The sequence below is a fragment of the Convolutriloba macropyga genome, chromosome 2, assembly GCF_964194025.1.
Source record: "Convolutriloba macropyga chromosome 2, txConMacr16.3, whole genome shotgun sequence".
NCBI classification, from domain to species: domain Eukaryota; kingdom Metazoa; phylum Xenacoelomorpha; order Acoela; family Convolutidae; genus Convolutriloba; species Convolutriloba macropyga.
The window spans coordinates 64,624,772-64,649,139 of record NC_134469.1 but is presented as its reverse complement, the minus strand read 5'-3'; the positions used below and the strand labels follow the sequence as shown (position 1 = coordinate 64,649,139).

Here is a 24,368-nt window from a genome sequence, read left to right as displayed (position 1 = left end):
ACATTAGAGGTTAACATAGTCGGTTGTGGCGTGATAGCCGAGAGATAAGGTGTGTGGTTCACACGCCAATGGTTGAGAGTTCAATCCCCTGCCTCCGTGAAGCTGTCTGTGTGAGGATGAGCTCTTACTTGACCATAGCCTGACCAATGTTGGCTGCAATGATGGTACCACGTGAAAGTTTCAGACGCAACAAAAGTGGCTATAGTCACCAAAAAAAGAGCAATGCTGCTCATAAAAAGATCAGTCTGAAATGTGGGGAATAATAAGAAAAAAAGCAGCTGAAAACAGGCTACTGTAGGCCTAATGCTGTTCCGCTGCAATTACGCGGAAACCACAATTATTATTATTATACGACTATTAAGATTTAAAGTGAAAAATGGCACCAGTTTCGGCGCACTTTTCGGTTGACTTTTAGTATGAAATTGCCACCAATTGAGTTCAGCTGCTTGAAATTCTGATTGAGAGAGAATTTTAGATCACGCGAAACGCAAAGAGTCAACGGCGTAAAAGTCACTCGAAAACGGTCAAGTGAAAATTTTGCATAAAAAAAGACACGTTTACAATAATTGCTTCTCTATTAGAGCAATTAAAAATATGACACGTCCATCTGGTGGTGGAAATAATATGCACCCACTAAGCTAAGGGGGGCACGTTGAGAGCAATTAATAATGCAGTACATTGAGGAGATAGTTGCATATTAGTTACACGCCACGCAGGTGTAAGTTCTTTCATTATTGTATATTGTTTTTTTTACACGTTTGACAGGTTTTCCCCATTACTTCTATATTCTGATCATAACCAAGGAAACTGGTCTCTAGGATTTTCACAAAACCACTCTCCTCATATTGTCTCGTTTTATTGCTTTTTCATATTTCTTCTTACCTGCACAAAAATGTTTTCCCTTCCCAGAGAGCACAATACTCCGGCATTTCTCGTTTGAGGACAAAAACCTGAGACAATTACCGAGTTCACTGAAACAAGGAGGATAATTGTCAGATTCAGATAAAGGGTAAAAGTGAATATCAGAAATGGAAAGGTTTTATAAATTTTACCAATCAGTGTATTAAATTACCTCCATAACTCTTTGTTCAATGCATTACTCTTTTCAGGCCTATTGAGTTCAACTGTGTAGACATATTTGGAAGGAGAATTCAGAATGATATGTTTGAACGAAGCAGCAGACGTTTCCGCAAAATGTTTAGCACTAAGCCGCATTCCCAGGAGCTCTGAAACTGAACATAACAGAAAAAAGTCATTCGAACTGCATATCTCGAAGATCTTAATATCAAAGAATGTTATGAGAAGTTTTCATAGACCTGTGGTTTTGATGTCAAGTTTAACATTATCATCAACAGTGTTTCTATCCATATCCGGTAGCAGTTACGAGAATCTGAATAAATTTGACTCCCTTTTTCCAGCAGTTACCAGGAGCAAACATAGTTTAAAAGATGACAAGGGCGCGGTAGAATCTAACACTTTGGAGGTATATGGAAAGGTAAATTAAGAAATGCCCGTCCCCAACAATATGTCTTCATAAAGCATTTCGTATTGTTTAAATATATCCATAAAATGATAATATATACAAACATCAGTTTGAGAAAATAAAACAAAGGACAGAGATCATTAGAAAACAAACAATGTTACGCACTGACTTTTAAGAGTGTTCCTCGTGTTATTGAGGTTAATATTCGGAGTAATTAACTTGAATAATCGTCATTGTATAAGCGCTTATTTAGATGTTTCACAGTGCGATTGTTAGTAGATATAATTTGAATAAAAATAGCTAGTAATAGCCATTTATTGAGCGGTCCAGATGCATGATATATCCACTAATTGGCTTGCATTTTAAAACTTTGCTGAGTTGTTATTAAGCTCTACGGAAGCCTTATTTTAACGTAGCATTTTATAAAGATTTTCCAGTTCAATCTTTAATAATTTTAGCAGAAATTATAACAAAGTTTTCAGAGATAGAATAAGAAGTTTCAACATTATTGTTTTATTATCAACTGCTTGTCAGTCTGGTTCTCCGGTGTTCTGGTGACGGTCGTTCCGCAGGGTTGTAACTTGAGTTGTATTGGTCCTTCGCAGAAATTTACTGATCTACAAGTTCGGCAATTTCCCGCTTTTGTACGTCTCTTGATGTTTGTTAAGTACATATAAAATTTCCGTATTAGCACCTACTTTATCAGAAAAATTACTTCACCAAGTACATAGTTTCTCATGAAGTTATTTACCAAATATACGAATTCATCGTCAAGGAACTCAAAAAGGTAAATATTGAGGCTTTTAGGCACTTAATATGTTTATCAGTAAACTGTCAATCTGTTGTTAATTTTAATAAACATAAACAAATTAGGGGCTACAGGCCTATATGGATATACTGGCTATATATGGCTATAAATTAAAACACGTATAAAGGATATTTATAGAAAAAAAACCTCACGTTACTATGAGTCACGAAATAGGGGCGTGACACTACCGCACTTTATGAAAAATTTTCCATGAAAATTTTGAGAAGGAACTGGTTTTTTTTAATTTTACTATAAAATATATATAATCTGCACACTTTGTTTTCTTAGAAAAATGTTTTGAACGAAGCATTAAAGAGACAATTAAAGAATGTAAAAGGAATAAAGGTAAAGTTAAGACAAATTCAAACAAAATGAATAAACTTAGGAGAAAAGTTTAAGGCTTGTTAAAGGACATTGAAGAGGTCATGATGGGCTAACTCGGAGTGAAAAGTGAGCACACAAGTCAAAATTAGGGTTGAGAGAAGATGTTGGAATTAGCGCTGAAAATAAGAATGTTTATTTAACTGAGAGAAAATTTTGAATAGAGCCCAAGGAGTGTACTGGTTGAATGAATGGTTTAAAGCACTGATGAATAGTATTTATTGGGTGAAAAGATACTTAATCGGTTATGAGATTAATACTTGTTGATTTATTTCAGACTTTCAAGAAATAAAATACACTTTCCTCTCGTGTTAAAGCATTGTTGTCTAGTTTGTCTTCTGTGTCGAGTCGTTCATTTTTATTGAGTAAACTTTTAGAGGTTGCTGGCATTGAGTTTCGTCTGTGGTGTGGTTTGAGGGTTCCTATGTCTTTTGGTGATATAACTGTTGGAGGTGTCTTGAGTTGTTTTGTGAGATTTGCCAATACATCTCCTTTCAGGTGTTTTGGCACGGAAACTACTGGGTTGAGCGATACATTTGTTCGATTGAGCTTTATGATGTTTGACGTCATTCGTCGAACAAAGGCTACTTTATGGTATAAATACTTTAAGAGGATTTGTAAGGCTAAATTTTCAATGAAGACAAGGGTTGTTAAAGACAGAGAAAGCTTGATTGGTACGTAAGATTCGAGTTTATCAATTAGTGCTGGCTTGAATGACTTCATTTCTGTGGTAATTGGTTTTGCATTGTCATATTTGATTGATAACTTTTTGTTTGAATAAATGAATTCAGTTTTAACTTTCTTCAATAAATCAAGATTTGCTTCAGTGCTTGTTTCATATCTCGGTAGTTTGTTAATTTTGGGTACTGAATCAATTAAATGTGCTACTGGATGCGGCAATTTTATTTTTATTCTCTTTGCTGGCAGGTACTGACAACTTTGTAAATCAGCACGAATTTTAATGTGGTCACTGAACTTGGTATGTCTACACTTTAATGTGATTAAACAGATGTTACAACCGTTATGAGGAATGTTGGTCTGTCGGCCATTCTCGTCTAAACCAATCTCACTAAAGCTAAAATCACTTGAAGCTGATGTTAATAGCCAAATTCCGTATCCAAGGTTCTGTGCTCGTTCTGTGATGGGTAACAGAACATTCTCTGTGTCACATACTTTCAATTGTTTAATGGCACGATGAAACTTGAGGGTTGCTAGACATGAGGAGAATCCAAGGTGGGTTTTCATTGTCTCGTGACAGATTCGGTATCGTGGCGATCTAAGGCAGTTGTCATACTGAGAAAGAACTCGTCAGTACTGTTGTTTCCCTCTGACCTTCTGAGATTGCTAGGTATTCTCCCTCAATTACCCATTGTAAGGCATCAACTGAATCCTTCTGGGGTATAGGTATTACGTTTTCACATTAAATTTCAAAAATTTTGAACACTGTCTGTCTAGAGGCTAGAGGAATGGCTAAAGTCAGTAAAAGTCCGTCTTCTACTGTTGAAATTTGTTGTACAAAATTCGCATCGTAATACGAAAATATATCAGTCATGGGTGTTGCCAAAGTTAGACGATCGTTCTTTTGGCTATCATGGATTATATCGAGGATCTTGATCAAAGATTTATGTGGTACTAAAGAGATTCGAAAGCGTTTATCAAGCAAAGTTGGAATAGCACTTATAGCAATATTTCTAAATGATCATAAGGCTGCTCTTTAACTTTAAAGCGTAAGAAGTAATGATGCTGCTGTGACAAAATTGAAGTTACGTTGTAAATGCGTTGTTTGCATTTCCATACACGTTGCTATTCCGTTCAAGTTAAGATCTACAAGTGCAAATTTTTTCTCAACTAATTTCAAGTTTCTCTCTGGTTTTCTCGCATTTCTTTTTAGACTTTGTAAACTTTTGCCATTAAAGTTAAAGCTATTAAAAGTGTTCGCTAATCTATCGATATTTTCGGAAATTTGAGACGTTCGCTAACAAGAGCCAAAAATTCCTGTAATTCCACCACATGCTCCGCTGCTCCTAGCCATTCTGGGGCTGAAGAGTCCAATTCCGGCAACTGCTGCTGCTATTGCAAGGGGCGCGGCTCGGTTTTGTTGGTTTTTGGGATCTTCTTTGACTCTGGTAAGAAGTTTTTCGGTCTCGTTCCTCAGTTTGAAGACTTTGAATTCTGCTGTTTTGTTTATGTCTCCATCTCTTTTGTTTAGGTAGGTGGTACTGTATGTAGAAATACAAAATCTTGATTGCGTAACCTATTTTGTTGTTAGTTCGTGAAATAGAGTCTCTACTTGATGTCGTACCGTAAAGTTATATCGGTGAAACGGAACTAAAAACTCGGCATAATGAATTTCTAAGTTATAAGGATCTTTATTTTTTATGAAAGATTATTACTTGGACTAGCGCTTCTTCTGTTTTAATTGAAGTCTCAAAAGTGGGCCCGAAAAGTACGAGATTGATGAAAAACGTAAGTAACATTTTTGTGTTTCAATAATAACAACTGTGTTTCAGGAAATCTTCTGCTGATGTGGCTTTTCTGGGTGTTCTACTGGTGTCTATTTAGTTTTCCGCTGTTTATTTGCTCATTTATTTTTAATAATCAGGCGTCTAGTTCTAATTTTTTTCAATTTGGCACTTGTTTATGTGGTATTTATTTGCTTCAAATGTACTCTACTTTTATGTCACGTGTGTTAGTGTGTGTGTGTGTTTATTGATATTACTACTAAATATGGTGTTTTAACATGATGTAGTGTAATTGTTTGATTGAATAGTGGGTATATGGTTATGGGTATAGTGTTTGTATATGGTCAAATTAAGCAGTGTTCACATGTTTTTTTGAGTTTTTCAGAATATTCTGCTTGAAATATTTTCATTATGTTCTGAAATATCACTGTGCGCTCGATTGAAATTGGTTGTTGCAGCAATGGGACCAATCTTTTGGGGCGGATCCGAGGTCAATGGTCATCCAAGATTCATCCCGCTTGTAATATTTTGAGCAGTACGGAGGGAATAATAGAAGATTTGGTGGAAGGGGAGGATGGTGGGACTTAGTTATAGGGACTTTAGTATCCGAAGTATACACTATGGCGTTGTTGGCGGTGATTTGGAAGTAGCGTCATTCAAAGCGGGCGAGGGTGGAGTCGGATTAACTATCTAACTATATTGAATTATTGTAATAAAGATAATATCAATACTAATATGCAAAAAATTGAACTTTTGACTTATAGTAATAGTGTTGGTGTTACATGTACTCGGCTACCTCTCAGACCCCGGTGCTTAATTAATTTTTGTCATAATGTTACTAATATCATAGCAAATAGTATTTAAAAATAATCTCTCCAAATATGTGTTTTTGGAGGGAAAGGAGGACGTACCTTGCTGATAAAGGACAATTAGTGGGACTTTGAGAATAAAAAAATGTCAGTGAAATGAGTGATAATTTGTTGATGGCATTGTTATGCGTTGTGATGCGTGCGTGTTAACAAGTTGTGCTCCTTTTTCCTGAATGGTGCCGCGTGAGAATAGTGCGCCGATAGAAATAAGCTAATTTCGTTTCAAATGTCTTTACCAGCATGTAGTGTAGTTTCATTTATAGGTGAGTTTTTCAGTGATATATTCAAATCTCAACATTTATACCTGGTTTTTTCTGATGAATCGATTATTTTTGTGATGCATGTGAGCATGGGGTATTGTTTTCATGAAGGTTCATTGCTGTATTATGACATATTTGTGATAGAACATGAAGAGTAATATAGTGACTTTTTTTCGTATTTGAGTATTAACTTTTTTTGTTAGTAAAATACTGGCTATAAATTGGTTTTACGGGTTTTAGACACTTGCTTCAGTTGCTAGTAACAGTTGTGTGATATGAACTGGTTTGGAACTGTATTTGGTGCTAATTTTTACATGTAATTTTATCGTAATTTTGGTCAATTTTCCGCATCAAGACAGTTGGTACATATATGTGAATTTTTCAGTTTTTATTAAATTTTGAGCAAATGTTTTGGCTGCTTGCTTCACTTGGTAGGCATCTGTTGGGAACAACTATGCTTTGGAAAATTTTGATCAACTTTTTTATTCATGTTTGAGAAGACGAAAAATGCGAAGTTTTGGGCAGCTCGCCGTCACTTGATTTTGAAATTGCTCCAATCGGGCTCAAAACTTGCAGATCGCTTCAGCGGCTTGTAAAGCCCTGCAGCGCAAAAATTTGTCGTAATTTGAGTTTTTTTCGCAAAATTGTAACTACTTTTGGTGATCTAAACCTGGCTATTTTTGAATCATGAAGTTGGGAGTTAAATAAATCATCACTGTTCATGAAATATAGATACTGGATTGTTAAAATGGTACTGTATGTGCCTGGTACTAATGTATATTACTGAATTATAGTGTTTGGAACTATTTATCGGATCAGAACTTTATTTTTTGAGTCCAAAATGCTAAATTTTAGGCATGATTTTTCAACTAATCAAGCTTCTTCAAAACATGTGTCGATCTGAAGATGCTCTAGTGGCCTAAACCAGGTGCTATCAGTTAATACTGATATCTGTAGCTATCAGGAGTAGCATTTTGGTAGCTTTGAAGATGATAAACATGTAATTTGTTCCAGTTTTTCTGAGAAATTTGCTAGATTTTTGCTTATGGTACGTCATGTTTGATGCATAAAGATTAAAGATATAGGTTGAAGATTATTGACTTTTAACGGTAATTTTGGTTCATACTAGTGACTACAACGTTGTTGGCAGCTGTTGGTGCAGTCTGGTGCTTGATTTAAGGTTGTTATGTTGAGTTTTTTACTTTCGAATTTTGGACTGAACTTGTTCAAATATGTGGAGGCTCAATCGGGTGTTAGTGTGGGTGTGTGTTTATTGATATTACTACTAAATTTGGCGTTTTGACATGCTGTAGTGTAATTGTGTGATTGAATGGTGGGTGTATTGTTATGGGTATAATGGTTGAGTGTGGTCAAATTAAGCAGTGTTTACATGTTTTTTCGAGTTTTTCAGATTATTCTGCTCGAAATATTTGCACTATGTACCTCAATATCATTGTGCGCTTGATTGAAATTGGCTGTTGCAGCAGTGAGACCAATTTTGTGGGGCGGAGCCGAGGTCAATGGTCCTCCAAGATTCATCCCGCTTGTAATATTTCGAGCAGTACTGAGGGAATATTAGCAGATGTGGTAGAACGGGGAGGATGGTGGGACTAGTTATAGGGACTTTAGTATCCAAAGTATATACTATTGCGTTGTTGGCGTTGATTTGGAAGTGGCGTCATTCAGAGCGGGCGAGGGTTGAGTTGGATTAACTATCTAACTATATTGAATTAGTGTAGTAAAGATAATATCAATACTAATAAGCAATAAATTGAACTACTGACTTGTAGTAATAGTGTTGGTGTTACATGTACTCGGCTAACTCTCAGACCAGGGTGCTTAATTAAAATTCATCATATTGTTACTAATATCATAGCAAAGAGTATATATAATAATAATCTCTCCAAATATGTGTTTTTGGAGGGAAATGAGGATGTAACTTGGTGATAAAGGACAATTAGTGAGACTTTCAGAAAAAATAAACGTCAGTGAAATGAGTGATAATATGTTCATGGCATTTTTATGCGGTGTGATGCGTGTGTGTTGTGCTCTTTTTTCCTGAATGGTGCCATGTCAGAAGAGTGCGCCAATACAAATAAGCTGATTTCGTTTCAAATGTCTTTACCAGCATGTAGTGTAGTTTCATTTATAGTTGAGTTTTTCAGTGATATATTAAAATCTCAACATTTATACCTGGTTTTTTCTGATGAATCGATTATTTTTGTGATGCATGTGAGCATGCGGTATTGTTTTCATGAAGGTTCATTGCTGTATTATGACATATTTGTGATAGAACATGAAGAGTAATATAGTGACTTTTTTTCGTATTCGAGTATTAACTTTTTTTGTTAGTAAAATACTGGCTATAAATTGGTTTTACGGGTTTTAGACACTTGCTTCAGTTGCTAGTAACAGTTGTGTGATATGAACTGGTTTGGAACAGTATTTGGTGCTAATTTTTACATGTAATTTTATCGTAATTTTGGTCAATTTTCCGCATCAAGACAGTTGGTACATATATGTGAATTTTTCAGTTTTTATTAAATTTTGAGCAAATGTTTTGGCTTTCTTCACTTGGTAGGCATCAGTTGGGAACAACTATGCTTTGGAAAGTTTTTGATCAACTTTTTTATTCATGTTTGAGAAGACGAAAAATGCGAAGTTTTGGGCAGCTCGCCGTCACTTGATTTTTAAATTGCTCCAATCGGGCTCAAAACTTGCAGATCGCTTCAGCGGCTTGTAAAGCCCTGCAGCGCAAAAATTTGTCGTAATTTGAGTTTTTTTCGCAAAATTGTAACTACTTTTGTTGATCTAAACCTGGCTATTTTTGAATCATGAAGTTGGGAGTTAAAAAAATCATCACTGTTCATAAAATATAGATACTGGATTGCTAAAATGGTACTGTATGTGCCTGGTACTAATGTATATTACTGAATTATAGTGTTTGGAACTATTTATCGGATCAGAACTTTATTTTTTGAGTCCAAAATGCTAATTTTTAGGCATGATTTTTCAACTAATCGAGCTTTTTCAAAACATGTGTCGGTCTGAAGATGCTCTAGTGGCCAGAATCAGGTGCTATCAGTTAATACTGATATCTGTAGCTATCAGGAGTAGCATTTTGGTAGCTTTGAGGATGATTAAGATGTAATTTGTTCCAGTTTTTCTGAGAAATTTGCTAGATTTTTGCTTATGGTACGTCATGTTTGATGCATAAAGATTAAAGATATAGGTTGAAGATTATTGACTTTTAACGGTAATTGTGGTTCATATTAGTGACTACAACGTTGTTGGCAGCTGTTGGTGCAGTCTGGTGCATGATTTAATGTTGTTATGTTGAGTTTTTTACTTTCGAATTTTGGACTGAACTTGGTCAAATATGTGTAGATTTCAATTTTTTCATATTTTTCATCATTTTTGCATTTTTGTGCAATTGTATGGGTTTATAACGCTGAATATTGTATGTGGGCTCCTAAATCGGCTATTTGGTTCTATTTTTCTGGTCTAAGTCTGGCTCTATTTTGACTAAATTGAGAAGAGTTTGGAAGGCTTCAGTCTTTTGCATTTATTTCAACATTTTACCCAACAATTGTCAATATTTTTACATGAGCGTGTAGAACTTGAGCATGCGGATGTTTTAAGCGAATAATATTATGTTTTTGGTCATTATTTCAATTTTTATGAGCATGCTCGTGAATTCTCAAAAAGTCTTCAGAAATGGGCAGCTCGCCGTCACTCGATTTTAAAAAGCTTGGATCTAGCTTAACCTTTGTGAAAGGCTTTATGGGCTCAACAAAATCCTGCAGCACGAATATTTGGATGGTTTTGACTATTTTTTCACGAGTTATAACATTTTTGCTGCAGTGAAACTGGGTTTTTTGAAAAGGCTCAGGTAGAGAATAGGTTATTGGCTATCGGGCTATGTAAAACATGTTCAATATGGTTCAAATGGCTATGGTTGAACTGCTTGTAAGTAGGGCTAATTCAATCAAGAATAATTAGAGGCCGAATTGGGTATTAAAATGCATTTCTGATCACTTGTTTCAAGAATTGCATGCGAATTTTTATGATTTTCGGTACTTTGGCAGTCTTTTCTCGGCTTGTATTGGCACTAAGGGGCAGGGAGTGCACATTCTGATTATGTGTATGCCAGAATGCTAATGGTATGGTTAACTTTTTTCAGAAGTCAACATTTTTGATTTTAGTGGGAAATAACTGAACTTTTTGGACAAAATAGTGACAATTTTAGAGCTTATCTGAGTTTAAGTCTCCACAGTTGGTACTAGGATGAGCTGGAACTGGTTTTGCTCTAGGCAGGGGGGGGGGGTTTATTAAGTCAGCAGTGGGTACAGGTGGCATCAATTGGGTCAGGTGGGGCATAAAATGACAAAATATTTGAGGAAGTGAAATGAAGCAGGAGCGTGATTTTTGTTTTTTCGTCAACTTTCAACATATACTTGGAGTTACCAAGTTTTAATGGTTGTCCAAGATTGTACCATGTAGGTGGCAGCTGCTAGCATCTGCTGGAGGCATTTGGGGCAGGTTTTGGATTTTTTTTGGATCTATAATTTACATTACATTTTGATCAATTTTAACATACTTTTGTAGGACTCGGTTTTTTTGCCATAACTCAACTTTTATTATTTTTTGTCCAATTTGTGGGGACTGGGATGTCAAGCGTGAGCGATAAAGTGGTCTAAAGTGATATAAAGGGTCAATTGGGGAAATTCTGCAGGAGTTATCAATGAATTCGAGCGGATTCGAAAAATGTCAAACCTTGGGCAGCTCGCGGTCACTCAATTTTCAAAATGCTCCAAATTCCTCCAAAACTTGCAGGTCAATTTCTCTGCTAGAAAAACTCAGCAGCGCAACAATTTGAAGTGATTGGGGATTTTTGACAATATTATGACTGTTTTTCTGAAGTGAACCTAGGATTTTTGGAAATGTCAACTTTGGGCTAAATTTACCTAGAACGGTTCGAAATGGGTCGATTATAGCTGGGATCGCTTCTACTGCACAAGGGCTTTTAGAACACAAGGGAACAATAGGTTAATCCAGGATCGGACAAGTGCTTCTCGAGATATATCAAAATAACTAGATTTTAAGGTCGAAATTTTTCGAATTTTCGAATTTTGGGCGATTTTTGGAATTTAAGACCATGTTGCTGGGCCTTGTTGGGCTTCCGGGGCAGACAGGGGCATTGCAAGACTATATTAGGTCTGTACGTGCTAATGGATGTAAATGATTACGGGTAGAGGGTCGAACACTTGACATATAAGCTCAAAAACGACGTTAAATCCAAGTTATCATAGCCACTGGCGAGGTTTGGAAGACTTAAATATTGAATTCCTTCATTTATAACTGTTTCTCTTAGCTCAAAGGAATTGCTAATACTGATTCATACGTGGGCTTGTAATAGAATCTGATTTTGGTTACTAAACTGAATACATAACGCTCAAAATAGGAGAAGATGAAACCAGAGGGACACGAACCTCTGGTTACTGTTGCATGATTTAATGTACGATTAACGGATCAACCGGTATTCTAGCTATTTATTCGGTGTCTAGTTTCAAGTCAGCTAGGTTCTCATCTGCTATTTTCTTCAAATAAGTTTTGAATTGCTTCGTCTGAACTTGAAGACAAACACCGGGCTGTTCCTGGTCTGACTGCTGGTGCTGCTATTATTGGTGGGGCCGTAGATGGTACGGGAGGTGCTGCTGCTACTGATCCTGCTAATGTTTCGCCTGGGGTAACATATATGGTTACTCTGCCTGGATCTGTTATCACTGTTTTTGCTGGCTGTGTTTCCTTTTCTTGTTCATTAATTAATTCCGGAATGTGTTTATCAAAAAGATCTGGTTTCAAGTGTTGTCGTCCTGATGGATCGGGTTGAAAATTTGCAGGATTGATAACCTCGAAGTCTTCAGGGGTTTCAATTTGTTTGATTGGTTTTAATCTGATACGGTGGACACATTGTGTTTAAATTGTTTTTACTTTTCGAAAAGTGTAAGTTGAATCAGTAAGGACTTTTTCCACTTTGTACAGCAGTAGCAATTTCGGAACTTGCAAAGCAATTACTGTTGATTGTTTTAGCAGTTTAGAATTCAAATTTAGACCGAATGATTTCTCTGAAATGGGCATTGCTGAAGCTTTTTGGTCATAATACTTTTTGTACTTCAAATATGCAGTTGTCAGTTTTGCCTTGTTTTCTCCGAGCTTTTGCATCATGGCGTCTTGCAGCTCTTTTGCAAAACCAGAATTTACTGCTGCTGCAACCATAACTTTTCTGGAGAACCTAATACCTAGGGTTCTTATTTGTTCTCTGCCATAGAATAAAGTTGAAGGACAACAATTTATTGTTAAATGATATGAGTTTTTTGTGAATGAATGTTGCCAGAGGAACGTATTTGTGCCAGTCTTTCCATTGCTCCTTAGTATTGAGCTTCAAAAGATTTTTTCATGGTCCATATGATCGTTCTACTGCTCCAATAGTTTGTGGCTGTTTTAGTGAGGCGTGCTTCAACTTTACTTCTGATAAACTTGCTAATTCAGACATTAATTCTGAAGTAATGTTTGTTCCTAAATCGCTGAGTATTGTTTGAGGAATGTAGTTGTGTTGAAGGAACACCTTTAATAGTTCTCGAGCTACCGTGTCAGCACAACCGATGGTTAATGGGACTGCGAATAGGTATTTTGTGAAAACATCTATTCCACTCAAAACATACTTAAATTGCGTGGACGTTAAGGGGCCTACTAAATCGATTTCGAGCATGCCTCCTGGAAATGATTCTAATGAGTTAACTAGTTGCAATTTTGGTGTTATGTGGTTTTTTGGAACTCTGTTTAATTGAAGTCAAGTAAAGCAGTTTTTAATGAAACTTATGAAATGTTCTGTAACAATTGGGTAAAAGAATCCCTTTCTGAATTCCTGTATTGTTGCTTTAATGCCTAAATGACCTGCTGTTTGTGAAAAATGAAGCTTCTATACAGTTTGTTTCCACAAATGCTAAGGTACACAGAATTGTTTATGAAGTTCTTTTCCTGTATCATCATAAAAATTCCGGTATAAGACATTCCCTTCGAGAATTAATCTTTTTAAAAACTTGTGATACTTTTTTAAGTTTGTTGAGGCGTACTTTAAGTCTGATTGTTGGGTGTGTTGAATCCAAGCTATTACTGTCCTAATATCTGCATATTTGTGTTGCTCTTCTGCTAAATTGAGGCTAATTGGGCTGTCTGTAAGATCTGGGAACTCATCTAATGGGTTTGGATACTGAAATGAATTTATTTCTTGCTTTTTTTTAGTTTAAGTAATTGTTGAACTTCTGTTATTGGTAAAATGTTCTGACGTTTTTCGTATTTATCATAAAAGCCAAGTTGTTTGAGGAAAATTACTTCATCACTATTTATTTCGTCACATAGATTTTAGGTATCTAATAATGCGTTCAGTTCAACATCAGGGTACTGTTCTTTTGTATCAATTTCAATTTCTCTATCTGAGATTCTATCTGTTAACTTTAAAGTACTTGTTGCTGTTTTGTCATTCTCCATTTGGGAGAAAAAATCAGCTGCGTAATTAGCGCGTCCAGGAATGTGACCAATTACTATGTTAAAGGCTAGTATTCTATCAAAACAATTCCAAAGAGTTGGCGGTATTACTTTTGATTGAAAGAATTCTGTAAGGCTTTTGTTGTCAGTGAGTATAATTACTTGTTTGCTTGATCCCCAAATCTAGTGTGAAAAAGTAGTCCAGCGCATAGTACAAAGCTAGGAACTCTTTGTAGTATATTGAGAACTTTAATTGCGTTGCGTTAAACAAATTCGAACCAAACGATACGGGAGGGAGCAGCGTTTGTTTTCTTTTCTTTCTCTCCAGTTTCATTTATATAATCGTCCACCATTAGTACAAAACCTGCACCATGGTAACTAGCAGATACATACTGTAAACCTGGTTTTGGTAGTCGCAATGTTACATTTGTGGCTTCCATTAGATCCTTCTTCATTACTTCTAATGCTTTTACGTGTTCTTCTGTAATTTTTATTACTGCATCCTTCATCAGGAGCTTGTAAAATGACATTAGTTTTTCAACTAGGTTAGGGATGTATTTTTGTAAGAACTGCGTGAAGCCGATTAATCGCTTTACTTGCTTTCTTGTTTTTGGCATTTTGAGTTTATCAATGAAATTAGATATTTTCGACTTTTCTGGTGATATTCCTTCTGCACTGTTGTTATTTCCCAGAATTTCTTTGTATCGGTTGCTATTTCACATTTTTCAGGTGACAATTTCAGTCCTGATTGACGTATACAGGTAAATATTTCCCGTAAAGAGAGTACCAATTGTTCAAATTTTGTTGTTTCATTACCAATATCATCCATAAACAGCGTACAATTTCCGGAGGCTGAGAATGGGTGCAAGTAATGTCAAGTGATTGAACTTAATCCGGTTACTGACTTATTTAATCCCTGGCCAAGACATATATATGCATAAGTTCTTGAGGCAAAGTTAAATGCTAGCAGTTGCAATGATATGTCGTCTGCCATTTGCACACAGCGATATGCTTGAGAACAATCAAGTTTGTTTGCAAAGTAGTTTATTGCATCGCTCAAGTTCGAAATGGAGAAGTTCGTATTCAAGTAGTCATTTTTCAGCAAATGACTTACTATTCTCAAGTCAGTTAACAGCCTAAGTCATCCTGAGTTCTTTCGTTGTGCGAAAAGGGGACTACTAAATCTTGATTGAGACAAATTTGTTATCAGTCCATAGTAATGAATTAATTCTAATTCTACTTGCAGCTCATTTCTCAAATAGATAGGCGCTTTAGGGCCTTGTTCATAAATTGGTATACTTCTTTTTGGAGTAAACATTATTTTGAAATCTGTATGATGTCAAATCTGTGTTTTGCAACGATGTCACTAAATTCAACTAATAATTCACCTACTACAGCTTTTTGTTCGTTATTGAGGCCCAATTTTGTCCACGGAAATTTGCTCAGAAAAGTAATTTTGTCCTGATGATTACACTTTGGGTCTAATTTCTCCATTTCTTGTGTTTTAGCAATTGCTCAAATATTTTTCTCTGCAAGGGCGACAAATTTGTCGGATCAAGGGACGTTTCATGCTTTGGGAACCATTATTTTTCATGTTCTGGAGCCGGTTTTGCTGGTTGGGCTTTTTTTTGGGGTATCTGTGACTTGGATTAGCTGATTTATTTCTGTTAAGTAATTTTTGTTCATTTTTGCAACATTTATTATCTGAGGAGCTACTTCTAACAACTTTTCAGCTTAGTCAGACGTTAAGAAGGAGAAATTGGCTATTTCTCCGCCTTTAATTACACTAAGTGGGTGTTCAGCAATGTTCAGGGCATAAATATAAAATACAATTTTTGCAGAAACTTTACTTAAAGAGGACGTTAATATTATTTCGCTATATTCTTCAAATATTTCATTCGGAATTATCATTCCGCAAAGATCAGTGAATAATTCTAGTTTGTCCTGAAGCTTGCACTCTATAATTGCTTGTTGATTTGGTTGTAATACCTGCTTTTTCTGGCTTTATTTCATTTATTTTTAGAGTTTGATCAGGGAACTTAATATAGCTTTGTCCTGGACAGATGCTAACGTTATGCTTTTTAAAATATGGGTGACCTATTAATACAGAAGTTGCGACAATTATTACAAGGAAGTCTTCAGTGAATGTTTGTGTGCCCAATTTAAATGTAACTTTGATTGCTCTATCGATTTTAACTATGTTGCCGTTTGCCTTTTTTGAGTTATAGTGATCAGGCTTTTCTATTTCTGTTATTGAATTGATATTTGTGTGAATAAGTTCCTTGTTAAACTCGCGGCTTATCACGTTTGCAAACGCTCCGATATCAATTACTGAGCGTCTATCTAATTCTCGACTAAATTTAACTTCAACATAGGATAAATTTCTGCCTAAAAGGGGGGACAATGCTGAATCGTTGCTAAACATGTGGTACTGGCTTTGGTGTGGGTTGAGGTACTTGTTTTGAGAGTTGCACAGGCTTTTTCAATTTACTTTTGTTACTATTTCTTTTGCGTTTTCCACGGTTTTTGTTTTTTCTTTCATTATAAACTGGTTCTATTGCTTTATCTAAACTAGGACTGGACGTGCTTCCGTTATAAAAATTAACTAAGTTTTTACAATTTTTAATTTACTTTTAATATTGGGTGGCTTTTTTAGTTTTTTTGTTGATTATTTGGGTAATTAATACATCTCATATTTCTGATCTGAGGTGCACTTGCACGATTAATCTGATTTGCTTGTTGACTACCATATCGGTTTTGTGCTGGGGCTGGGCTATCATAAACTATTACCTGTCTAAGAAGATTTGCTGGGGTATTTCTTTTTGGGAAGCGATAAATTGGTCTATTGACATAAGATGGGTGAATAAATGGGGGGCTACCTGAAGGTTCGGTCCAATAAGTCAGAGTTTGTGGCTGTTCGTTGTAATGAAATGGTCGAGAAGCATTAAATTGAGGTATAAACTCTCGTTAATTGTTAGAACGGGGGCGTACTGTTGCGAGGCCGATATTTTTGCAGAAATTGACAATAATTAGGCGGATATTGGTGGTAATTTAGCTGGTAATTATGATATTGTGGACGGAAATTTTGTCTATAACTTTGTCTGTGGACTTTTGAGGGTAATGTGGTGTAAAAATGTTTAGTGGAAATTGTTCGGATGCCTCAATTTTAGGTGCTACTCTCTGCTCTGTTTCTGTTCAAGTTCTTTTTGATTAATCGATATAACATTTATTGCTTTTAAAATTTGATCTATGTTTGATTCTGTTATTTCATTAAATCCGTCGTCAAAGTACTCTTCTTTGTTACACATCTCCCTTATTGCAATCTTCTGGCTAGCTAAGGTACAAAACTGATCTATTGTGTCTGTATCTGGTCGCTCTAACAGCTTAGGCTCAAGCCAATTTGGCAAAGACTTATTAAAAGAGCGTTATATTTGTTCGTTTTTTCTATTTTCTGACATTTCGAGGGCAGATTTTCTAGCTGCTGTCTCTCTTTTGAATCTACGGGCTTCAGCATCACCTCTTCCTGCTGGTAATACTACTATTTCAGGTGGTGGATATGCTTAATTTGCTTCTGTTCTTAGCATTACTGAGAAATTTTTCATTGTATCTGTCTTCGAATTTTTTTTCTCTAACTTCATTATTCTGATTTCTTTCAAGTCGTCTTGTGTGAATCTATTTCTCAGGGTTGTTATACTATCCGCAAAAACTGCTCTTGTAGCCTCTGGAAGGGAAAAAGGGTATCTTAAAGCCTCTCCCTTTAAGTGTAATTGCAGAAAATTTGCATGTTGTGCACCTGCAATTGCTGCGTTTCCGATTGCACCCGTTATTACCTGTTCAAGCTCGTTAAAATTGTCCCTTTTTGATACAGAAAAGGGTGTGATGTTGACTTGCGCATGTGCCATTTTGCTCTTCTCCCGTTTAGATTATGTACTTATCATTCAATCAATCTTATTTCGTTCTAAATTATTAAATAGCACACTTAACTTAACTTAATGGGGAGATTAATTGGTTAATGGAGGTAAAAGAAGTTGAATGAGTAGTACAAGAGATCATAAAAAGAAACTACTGAAATCATTTGTTTAGAAAAAAATAAGGATGGGCTACTTATCAACCTATGCCTAAAACTCCGGCCGAATTGTCAGACTGTTAACGATGAAGCGGTATGGGCCGCCGAAGTCTCACCATTAAAAGGAGTGCCCCTATTCTAGGAAAACTCGTGGGGACATTGACGGCACAGGCCTTGTGGAAGCTGCACTCATACAGGCAACAGCATAATGACAGAAGTCACTGTTTGATTTATTAACTTCCGTAGCTGGGTGGGGAAATTAAATATAAATGTTTCAATTTTCTGTATAAATTTTGGTTTTGCCCTCTTTTAATTAAAACTTAGCTTATCCTGATGTTATCTGATAGTCAGTAATGATGTTATCAACGTTAATATCACTATCTGATTGAAGTTTGATTCGAATAAGGCCAAATTTGCCTACTTTTTGAGTTATGCTTTTAGCTGTCCAATAAATTCCAGCACGTTTATCTTCTTTTTCTAGCACATAAATTACAATGGACTTGTGAACTGAAGAGGAGAAAGCAGTTAAAATCTGAAATTGTGTTTTATTGCTGTTCTGTGTGTAGATAATGTTGTTTCCTTCAATATGTTCAACAAAATTGGGGGAAGCGCTATAATTATTAATTGCGGGAGAATTTGTTCATTATAAATTGACATAAATAAAGCATCAAAATTAAATTTACAAATTCATTTACTCACAATATCCTCTTTTGCATATACCCTGTGTTGTTTTTGTCCATTGTGGCGGCTTTGGTTGAGTAAGTTCCAGTTGTTGTCCACTCAAGCCCTTTTGAATTTTTGTTGCATTTAGTCCACAAAGACACAAACACAGTTTCCACCTGTTCTTTCCTTGGTTACTGCTTTCTGCATTATTGTCTTGCTCGGCAAATCGTGTGCTGGATGCTGATTGAAGGTTCTTAAGGTAACAAAGTGGAAGAAAATAAAGAAAATGTCAAAAGAAGGAAGAAAATCTAGAATTTGTCAAGGAAATAATCGGAATTTCGGTCCATGAATCTGGGAAACAGTTAGTGACTCCTGTCACCATGTTACGCACTGACTTTTAAGAGTGTTCTTCGCGTTGTTGAGGTTAAAATTTGGAGTAATTAACTTGAATAATCGTCATTGTACAAGGGCTTATTTAGATGTTTCACAGTGCAAATTTTAGCAGATATATATTGAATAAAGTTAGCTAGTATTAGCTTTTTATTGAGCGGTTCAGATGCGTGATATATCCATTAATCGCCTTGTATTTTAAAGCGTTGCTCAGTCGTTATTAAGCTCTAAGGAAGCCTTATTTCAACTTAGCATTTTATAAAGATTTTCCAGTTCAATCTTTAATTATTTTAACAAAAATTGTAACGAAGTTTTCAGAGATAGATTAAGAAGTTTCAAGATTATTGTTGAGTTTTATTATCAACTGTTTGTCAGGCGGGTTTTCCGGTGTTCTGGTGATCGTCGTTCCGCAGCGCTGTACCTTGAGTTGTATTGGTCCTTCGTAAATATTTACTGATCTACAAGTGGGGCAATTTCCGGCTTTTGTTCGTCTCTTGATGTTTGTTAAGTACATATAAAATTTCCGCATTAGCACCTACTTTATCAGAATAATTACTTCACCAAATTCACAGTTTGTCATGAAGTTATTTACCAAATATTCGAATTCATCGTTAGGGAACTCAGCAAGGTAAATATTGAGGCTTTTAGTCACTTAATGTGTTTATCAGTAAAATGTCAATCTGCGGTCGTTTTTAAGAAACATATACAAATTAGGGGCTACAGGCCTATATGAAAATACTGGCTATGTATGGCCTTGAGAACTATCTGAATATGAACTAATTTTTAGCACTTATTATTAATATTTCTACGAAAAACATCACATAACTATGAGGCACGAAATAAGGGCGTGACAAACAATTAATGCCGAAAGTAGATGAGGCATACCAGCAGTCTCCTTGCTTCAACCACGGCTTCCATTGAACCGTGAACAATTTTGCACCGCCTAAGCATCCTGTGCCTACGAATGCAGAGAATGGAACTCCATATGGGAGCAAAGCCGATTTTTGTCTTGTTATGTCATGTAAGCGTACCTGTCCGCGTACCTGTCATGTAAGCTGTACCTGTAAGCGTACCGCGCAGACAGCTTTGATACCAGTTGTTTCAACGCTTTTGAAGCCAATGCTCCACCAGTGCATGCAAACACAAGCGGACAAAAAAGCGGTAAGATGGAAATGGTAGAATTTTATTTCCTGAGAAATGCGTTGAAAACGCTATACCAGAATTTCAAAAATTTTGTGTTGCAATAAAATTTTTTTTCTCTGATCAGGCCGTATGTGGTTTTCAACTTAGGCTACCTAAAACAGAACTCAGCAAAGCAAGAGAAAAAAAGTGAACCTTGACGCACGCAAGGGTTGACAGTAGAAGGAGTAAACTGAGTCAGGATCTGAACGAAAAAATGCTCGGTTCTGTGGCCTTCAAAATACGCTTATCTATCCGGAAAATTGGACTACAGCATAAACAAAAGTTAAATGCAAAGTTGAAAAAGCTGTCTATACGTCAGGATTGGCCCTTAAAGGAACAAGATTTTGATTTCATCAGAATACTCGACATTAGCTTACCATCTTTTGTGAAAGTTCTCTCCTACGGCCAAAAACATCCAATCCGCGAAATATTCAATGAGGCGCACATTTTGGCAGATATAGACAAATTGGTCCTCAAGCTCCGAAAAAGCGCAACTGATTTTGGGAAACTATGTAGAATGATAAATGTGGAAAAATATCAGAGAAACACCCGCCGACAGGATTTAAAGGATAATGACATCGTGACTGTACCTTTTGATAAAGGCCAGGGAATTTGTGTGATGAAAAGGCAATCACCATGTTACGCACTGACTTTTAAGAGTGTTCTTCGTGTTGTTGAGGTTAATATTCGGAGTAATTAACTTGAATAATCGTCATTGTACAAGCGCTTATTTAGATGTTTCACAGTGCGATTGTTAGTAGATATAATTTGAATAAAAATAGCTAGTAATAGCCTTTTATTGAGCGGTCCAGATGCATGATACATCCAATAATTGGCTTGCATTTAAAAACTTTGCTGAGTCGTTATTAAGCTCTACGGAAGCATTATTCTGACGTAGCATTTTATAAAGATTTTCCAGTTCAATCTTTAATAATTTTAGCAGAAATTATAACAAAGTTTTCAGAGATAGAATAAGAAGTTTCAACATTATTGTTTTATTATCAACTGCTTGTCAGTCTGGTTCTCCGGTGTTCTGGTGATGGTCGTTCCGCAGGGTTGTGACTTGAGTTGTATTGGTCCTTCGTAATTTTTTACTGATCTACAAGTTGGTGGGTGGGGAAATTAAATATAAATGTTTCAATTTTCTGTATAAATTTTGGTTTTGCCCTCTTTTAATTAAAACTTAGCTTATCCTGATGTTATCTGATAGTCAGTAATGATGTTATCAAGGTTAATATCACTATCTGATTGAAGTTTGATTCGAATAAGGCCAAATTTGCCTACTTTTTGAGTTATGCTTTTAGCTGTCCAATAAATTCCAGCACGTTTATCTTCTTTTTCTAGCACATAAATTACAATGGACTTGTGAACTGAAGAGGAGAAAGCAGTTAAAATCTGAAATTGTGTTTTATTGCTGTTCTGTGTGTAGATAATGTTGTTTCCTTCAATATGTTCAACAAAATTGGGGGAAGCGCTATAATTATTAATTGCGGGAGAATTTGTTCATTATAAATTGACATAAATAAAGCATCAAAATTAAATTTACAAATTCATTTACTCACAATATCCTCTTTTGCATATACCCTGTGTTGTTTTTGTCCATTGTGGCGGCTTTGGTTGAGTAAGTTCCAGTTGTTGTCCACTCAAGCCCTTTTGAATTATTGTTGCATTTAGTCCACAAAGACACAAACACAGTTTCCACCTGTTCTTTCCTTGGTTACTGCTTTCTGCATTATTGTCTTGCTCGGCAAATCGTGTGCTGGATGCTGATTGAAGGTTCTTAAGGTAACAAAGTGGAAGAAAATAAAGAAAATGTCAAAAGAAGGAAGAAAATCTAGAATTTGTCAAGGAAATAATCGGAATTTCGGTCCATGAATCTGGGAAACAGTTAGTGACTCCTGTCACCATGTTACGCACTGACTTTTAAGAGTGTTCTTCGCGTTGTTGAGGTTAAAATTTGGAGTAATTAACTTGAATAATCGTCATTGTACAAGGGCTTATTTAGATGTTTCACAGTGCAAATTTTAGCAGATATATATTGAATAAAGTTAGCTAGTATTAGCTTTTTATTGAGCGGTTCAGATGCGTGATATATCCATTAATCGCCTTGTATTTTAAAGCGTTGCTCAGTCGTTATTAAGCTCTAAGGAAGCCTTATTTCAACTTAGCATTTTATAAAGATTTTCCAGTTCAATCTTTAATTATTTTAACAAAAATTGTAACGAAGTTTTCAGAGATAGATTAAGAAGTTTCAAGATTATTGTTGAGTTTTATTATCAACTGTTTGTCAGGCGGGTTTTCCGGTGTTCTGGTGATCGTCGTTCCGCAGCGCTGTACCTTGAGTTGTATTGGTCCTTCGTAAATATTTACTGATCTACAAGTGGGGCAATTTCCGGCTTTTGTTCGTCTCTTGATGTTTGTTAAGTACATATAAAATTTCCGCATTAGCACCTACTTTATCAGAATAATTACTTCACCAAATTCACAGTTTGTCATGAAGTTATTTACCAAATATTCGAATTCATCGTTAGGGAACTCAGCAAGGTAAATATTGAGGCTTTTAGTCACTTAATGTGTTTATCAGTAAAATGTCAATCTGCGGTCGTTTTTAAGAAACATATACAAATTAGGGGCTACAGGCCTATATGAAAATACTGGCTATGTATGGCCTTGAGAACTATCTGAATATGAACTAATTTTTAGCACTTATTATTAATATTTCTACGAAAAACATCACATAACTATGAGGCACGAAATAAGGGCGTGACAAACGATTAATGCCGAAAGTAGATGAGGCATACCAGCAGTCTCCCTGCTTCAACCACGGCTTCCATTGAACCGTGAACAATTTTGCACCGCCTAAGCATCCTGTGCCTACGAATGCAGAGAATGGAACTCCATATGGGAGCAAAGCCGATTTTTGTCTTGTTATGTCATGTAAGCGTACCTGTCCGCGTACCTGTCATGTAAGCTGTACCTGTAAGCGTACCGCGCAGACAGCTTTGATACCAGTTGTTTCAACGCTTTTGAAGCCAATGCTCCACCAGTGCATGCAAACACAAGCGGACAAAAAAGCGGTAAAATGGAAATGGTAGAATTTTATTTCCTGAGAAATGCGTTGAAAACGCTATACCAGAATTTCAAAAATTTTGTGTTGCAATAAAATTTTTTTTTCTCTGATCAGGCCGTATGTGGTTTTCAACTTAGGCTACCTAAAACAGAACTCAGCAAAGCAAGAGAAAAAAAGTGAACCTTGACGCACGCAAGGGTTGACAGTAGAAGGAGTAAACTGAGTCAGGATCTGAACGAAAAAATGCTCGGTTCTGTGGCCTTCAAAATACGCTTATCTATCCGGAAAATTGGACTACAGCATAAACAAAAGTTAAATGCAAAGTTGAAAAAGCTGTCTATACGTCAGGATTGGCCCTTAAAGGAACAAGATTTTGATTTCATCAGAATACTCGACATTAGCTTACCATCTTTTGTGAAAGTTCTCTCCTACGGCCAAAAACATCCAATCCGCGAAATATTCAATGAGGCGCACATTTTGGCAGATATAGACAAATTGGTCCTCAAGCTCCGAAAAAGCGCAACTGATTTTGGGAAACTATGTAGAATGATAAATGTGGAAAAATATCAGAGAAACACCCGCCGACAGGATTTAAAGGATAATGACATCGTGACTGTACCTTTTGATAAAGGCCAGGGAATTTGTGTGATGAAAAGGCAATCACCATGTTACGCACTGACTTTTAAGAGTGTTCTTCGTGTTGTTGAGGTTAATATTCGGAGTAATTAACTTGAATAATCGTCATTGTACAAGCGCTTATTTAGATGTTTCACAGTGCGATTGTTAGTAGATATAATTTGAATAAAAATAGCTAGTAATAGCCTTTTATTGAGCGGTCCAGATGCATGATACATCCAATAATTGGCTTGCATTTAAAAACTTTGCTGAGTCGTTATTAAGCTCTACGGAAGCATTATTCTGACGTAGCATTTTATAAAGATTTTCCAGTTCAATCTTTAATAATTTTAGCAGAAATTATAACAAAGTTTTCAGAGATAGAATAAGAAGTTTCAACATTATTGTTTTATTATCAACTGCTTGTCAGTCTGGTTCTCCGGTGTTCTGGTGACGGTCGTTCCGCAGGGTTGTGACTTGAGTTGTATTGGTCCTTCGTAATTTTTTACTGATCTACAAGTTGAGCAAATTCTGGCTTTTGTACGTCTCTTGATGTTTGTTAAGTACATAT

General features: G+C 36.0%; 1 protein-coding gene across 2 annotated transcripts in view; it reads right to left on the bottom strand.

The window, feature by feature from the left end:
• LOC142334606 (delta(3,5)-Delta(2,4)-dienoyl-CoA isomerase, mitochondrial-like) overlaps positions 1-24,368 on the bottom strand; it is a 440,398-nt gene that overhangs the window by 19,832 nt on the left and 396,198 nt on the right. Inside the window, exons 2-3 of one of the 2 annotated variants that reach the window (XM_075382773.1) lie at positions 1,073-1,234; positions 883-971 (exon numbers count right to left, since the gene is read on the bottom strand). In XM_075382773.1, coding sequence (XP_075238888.1) covers positions 883-971; positions 1,073-1,215 — 232 coding nt within the window. In that variant the 5' untranslated portion in view covers positions 1,216-1,234. The remainder of the gene's footprint in view (positions 1-882; positions 972-1,072; positions 1,235-24,368) is intronic. The other variant, XM_075382774.1, reaches the window with a different exon arrangement.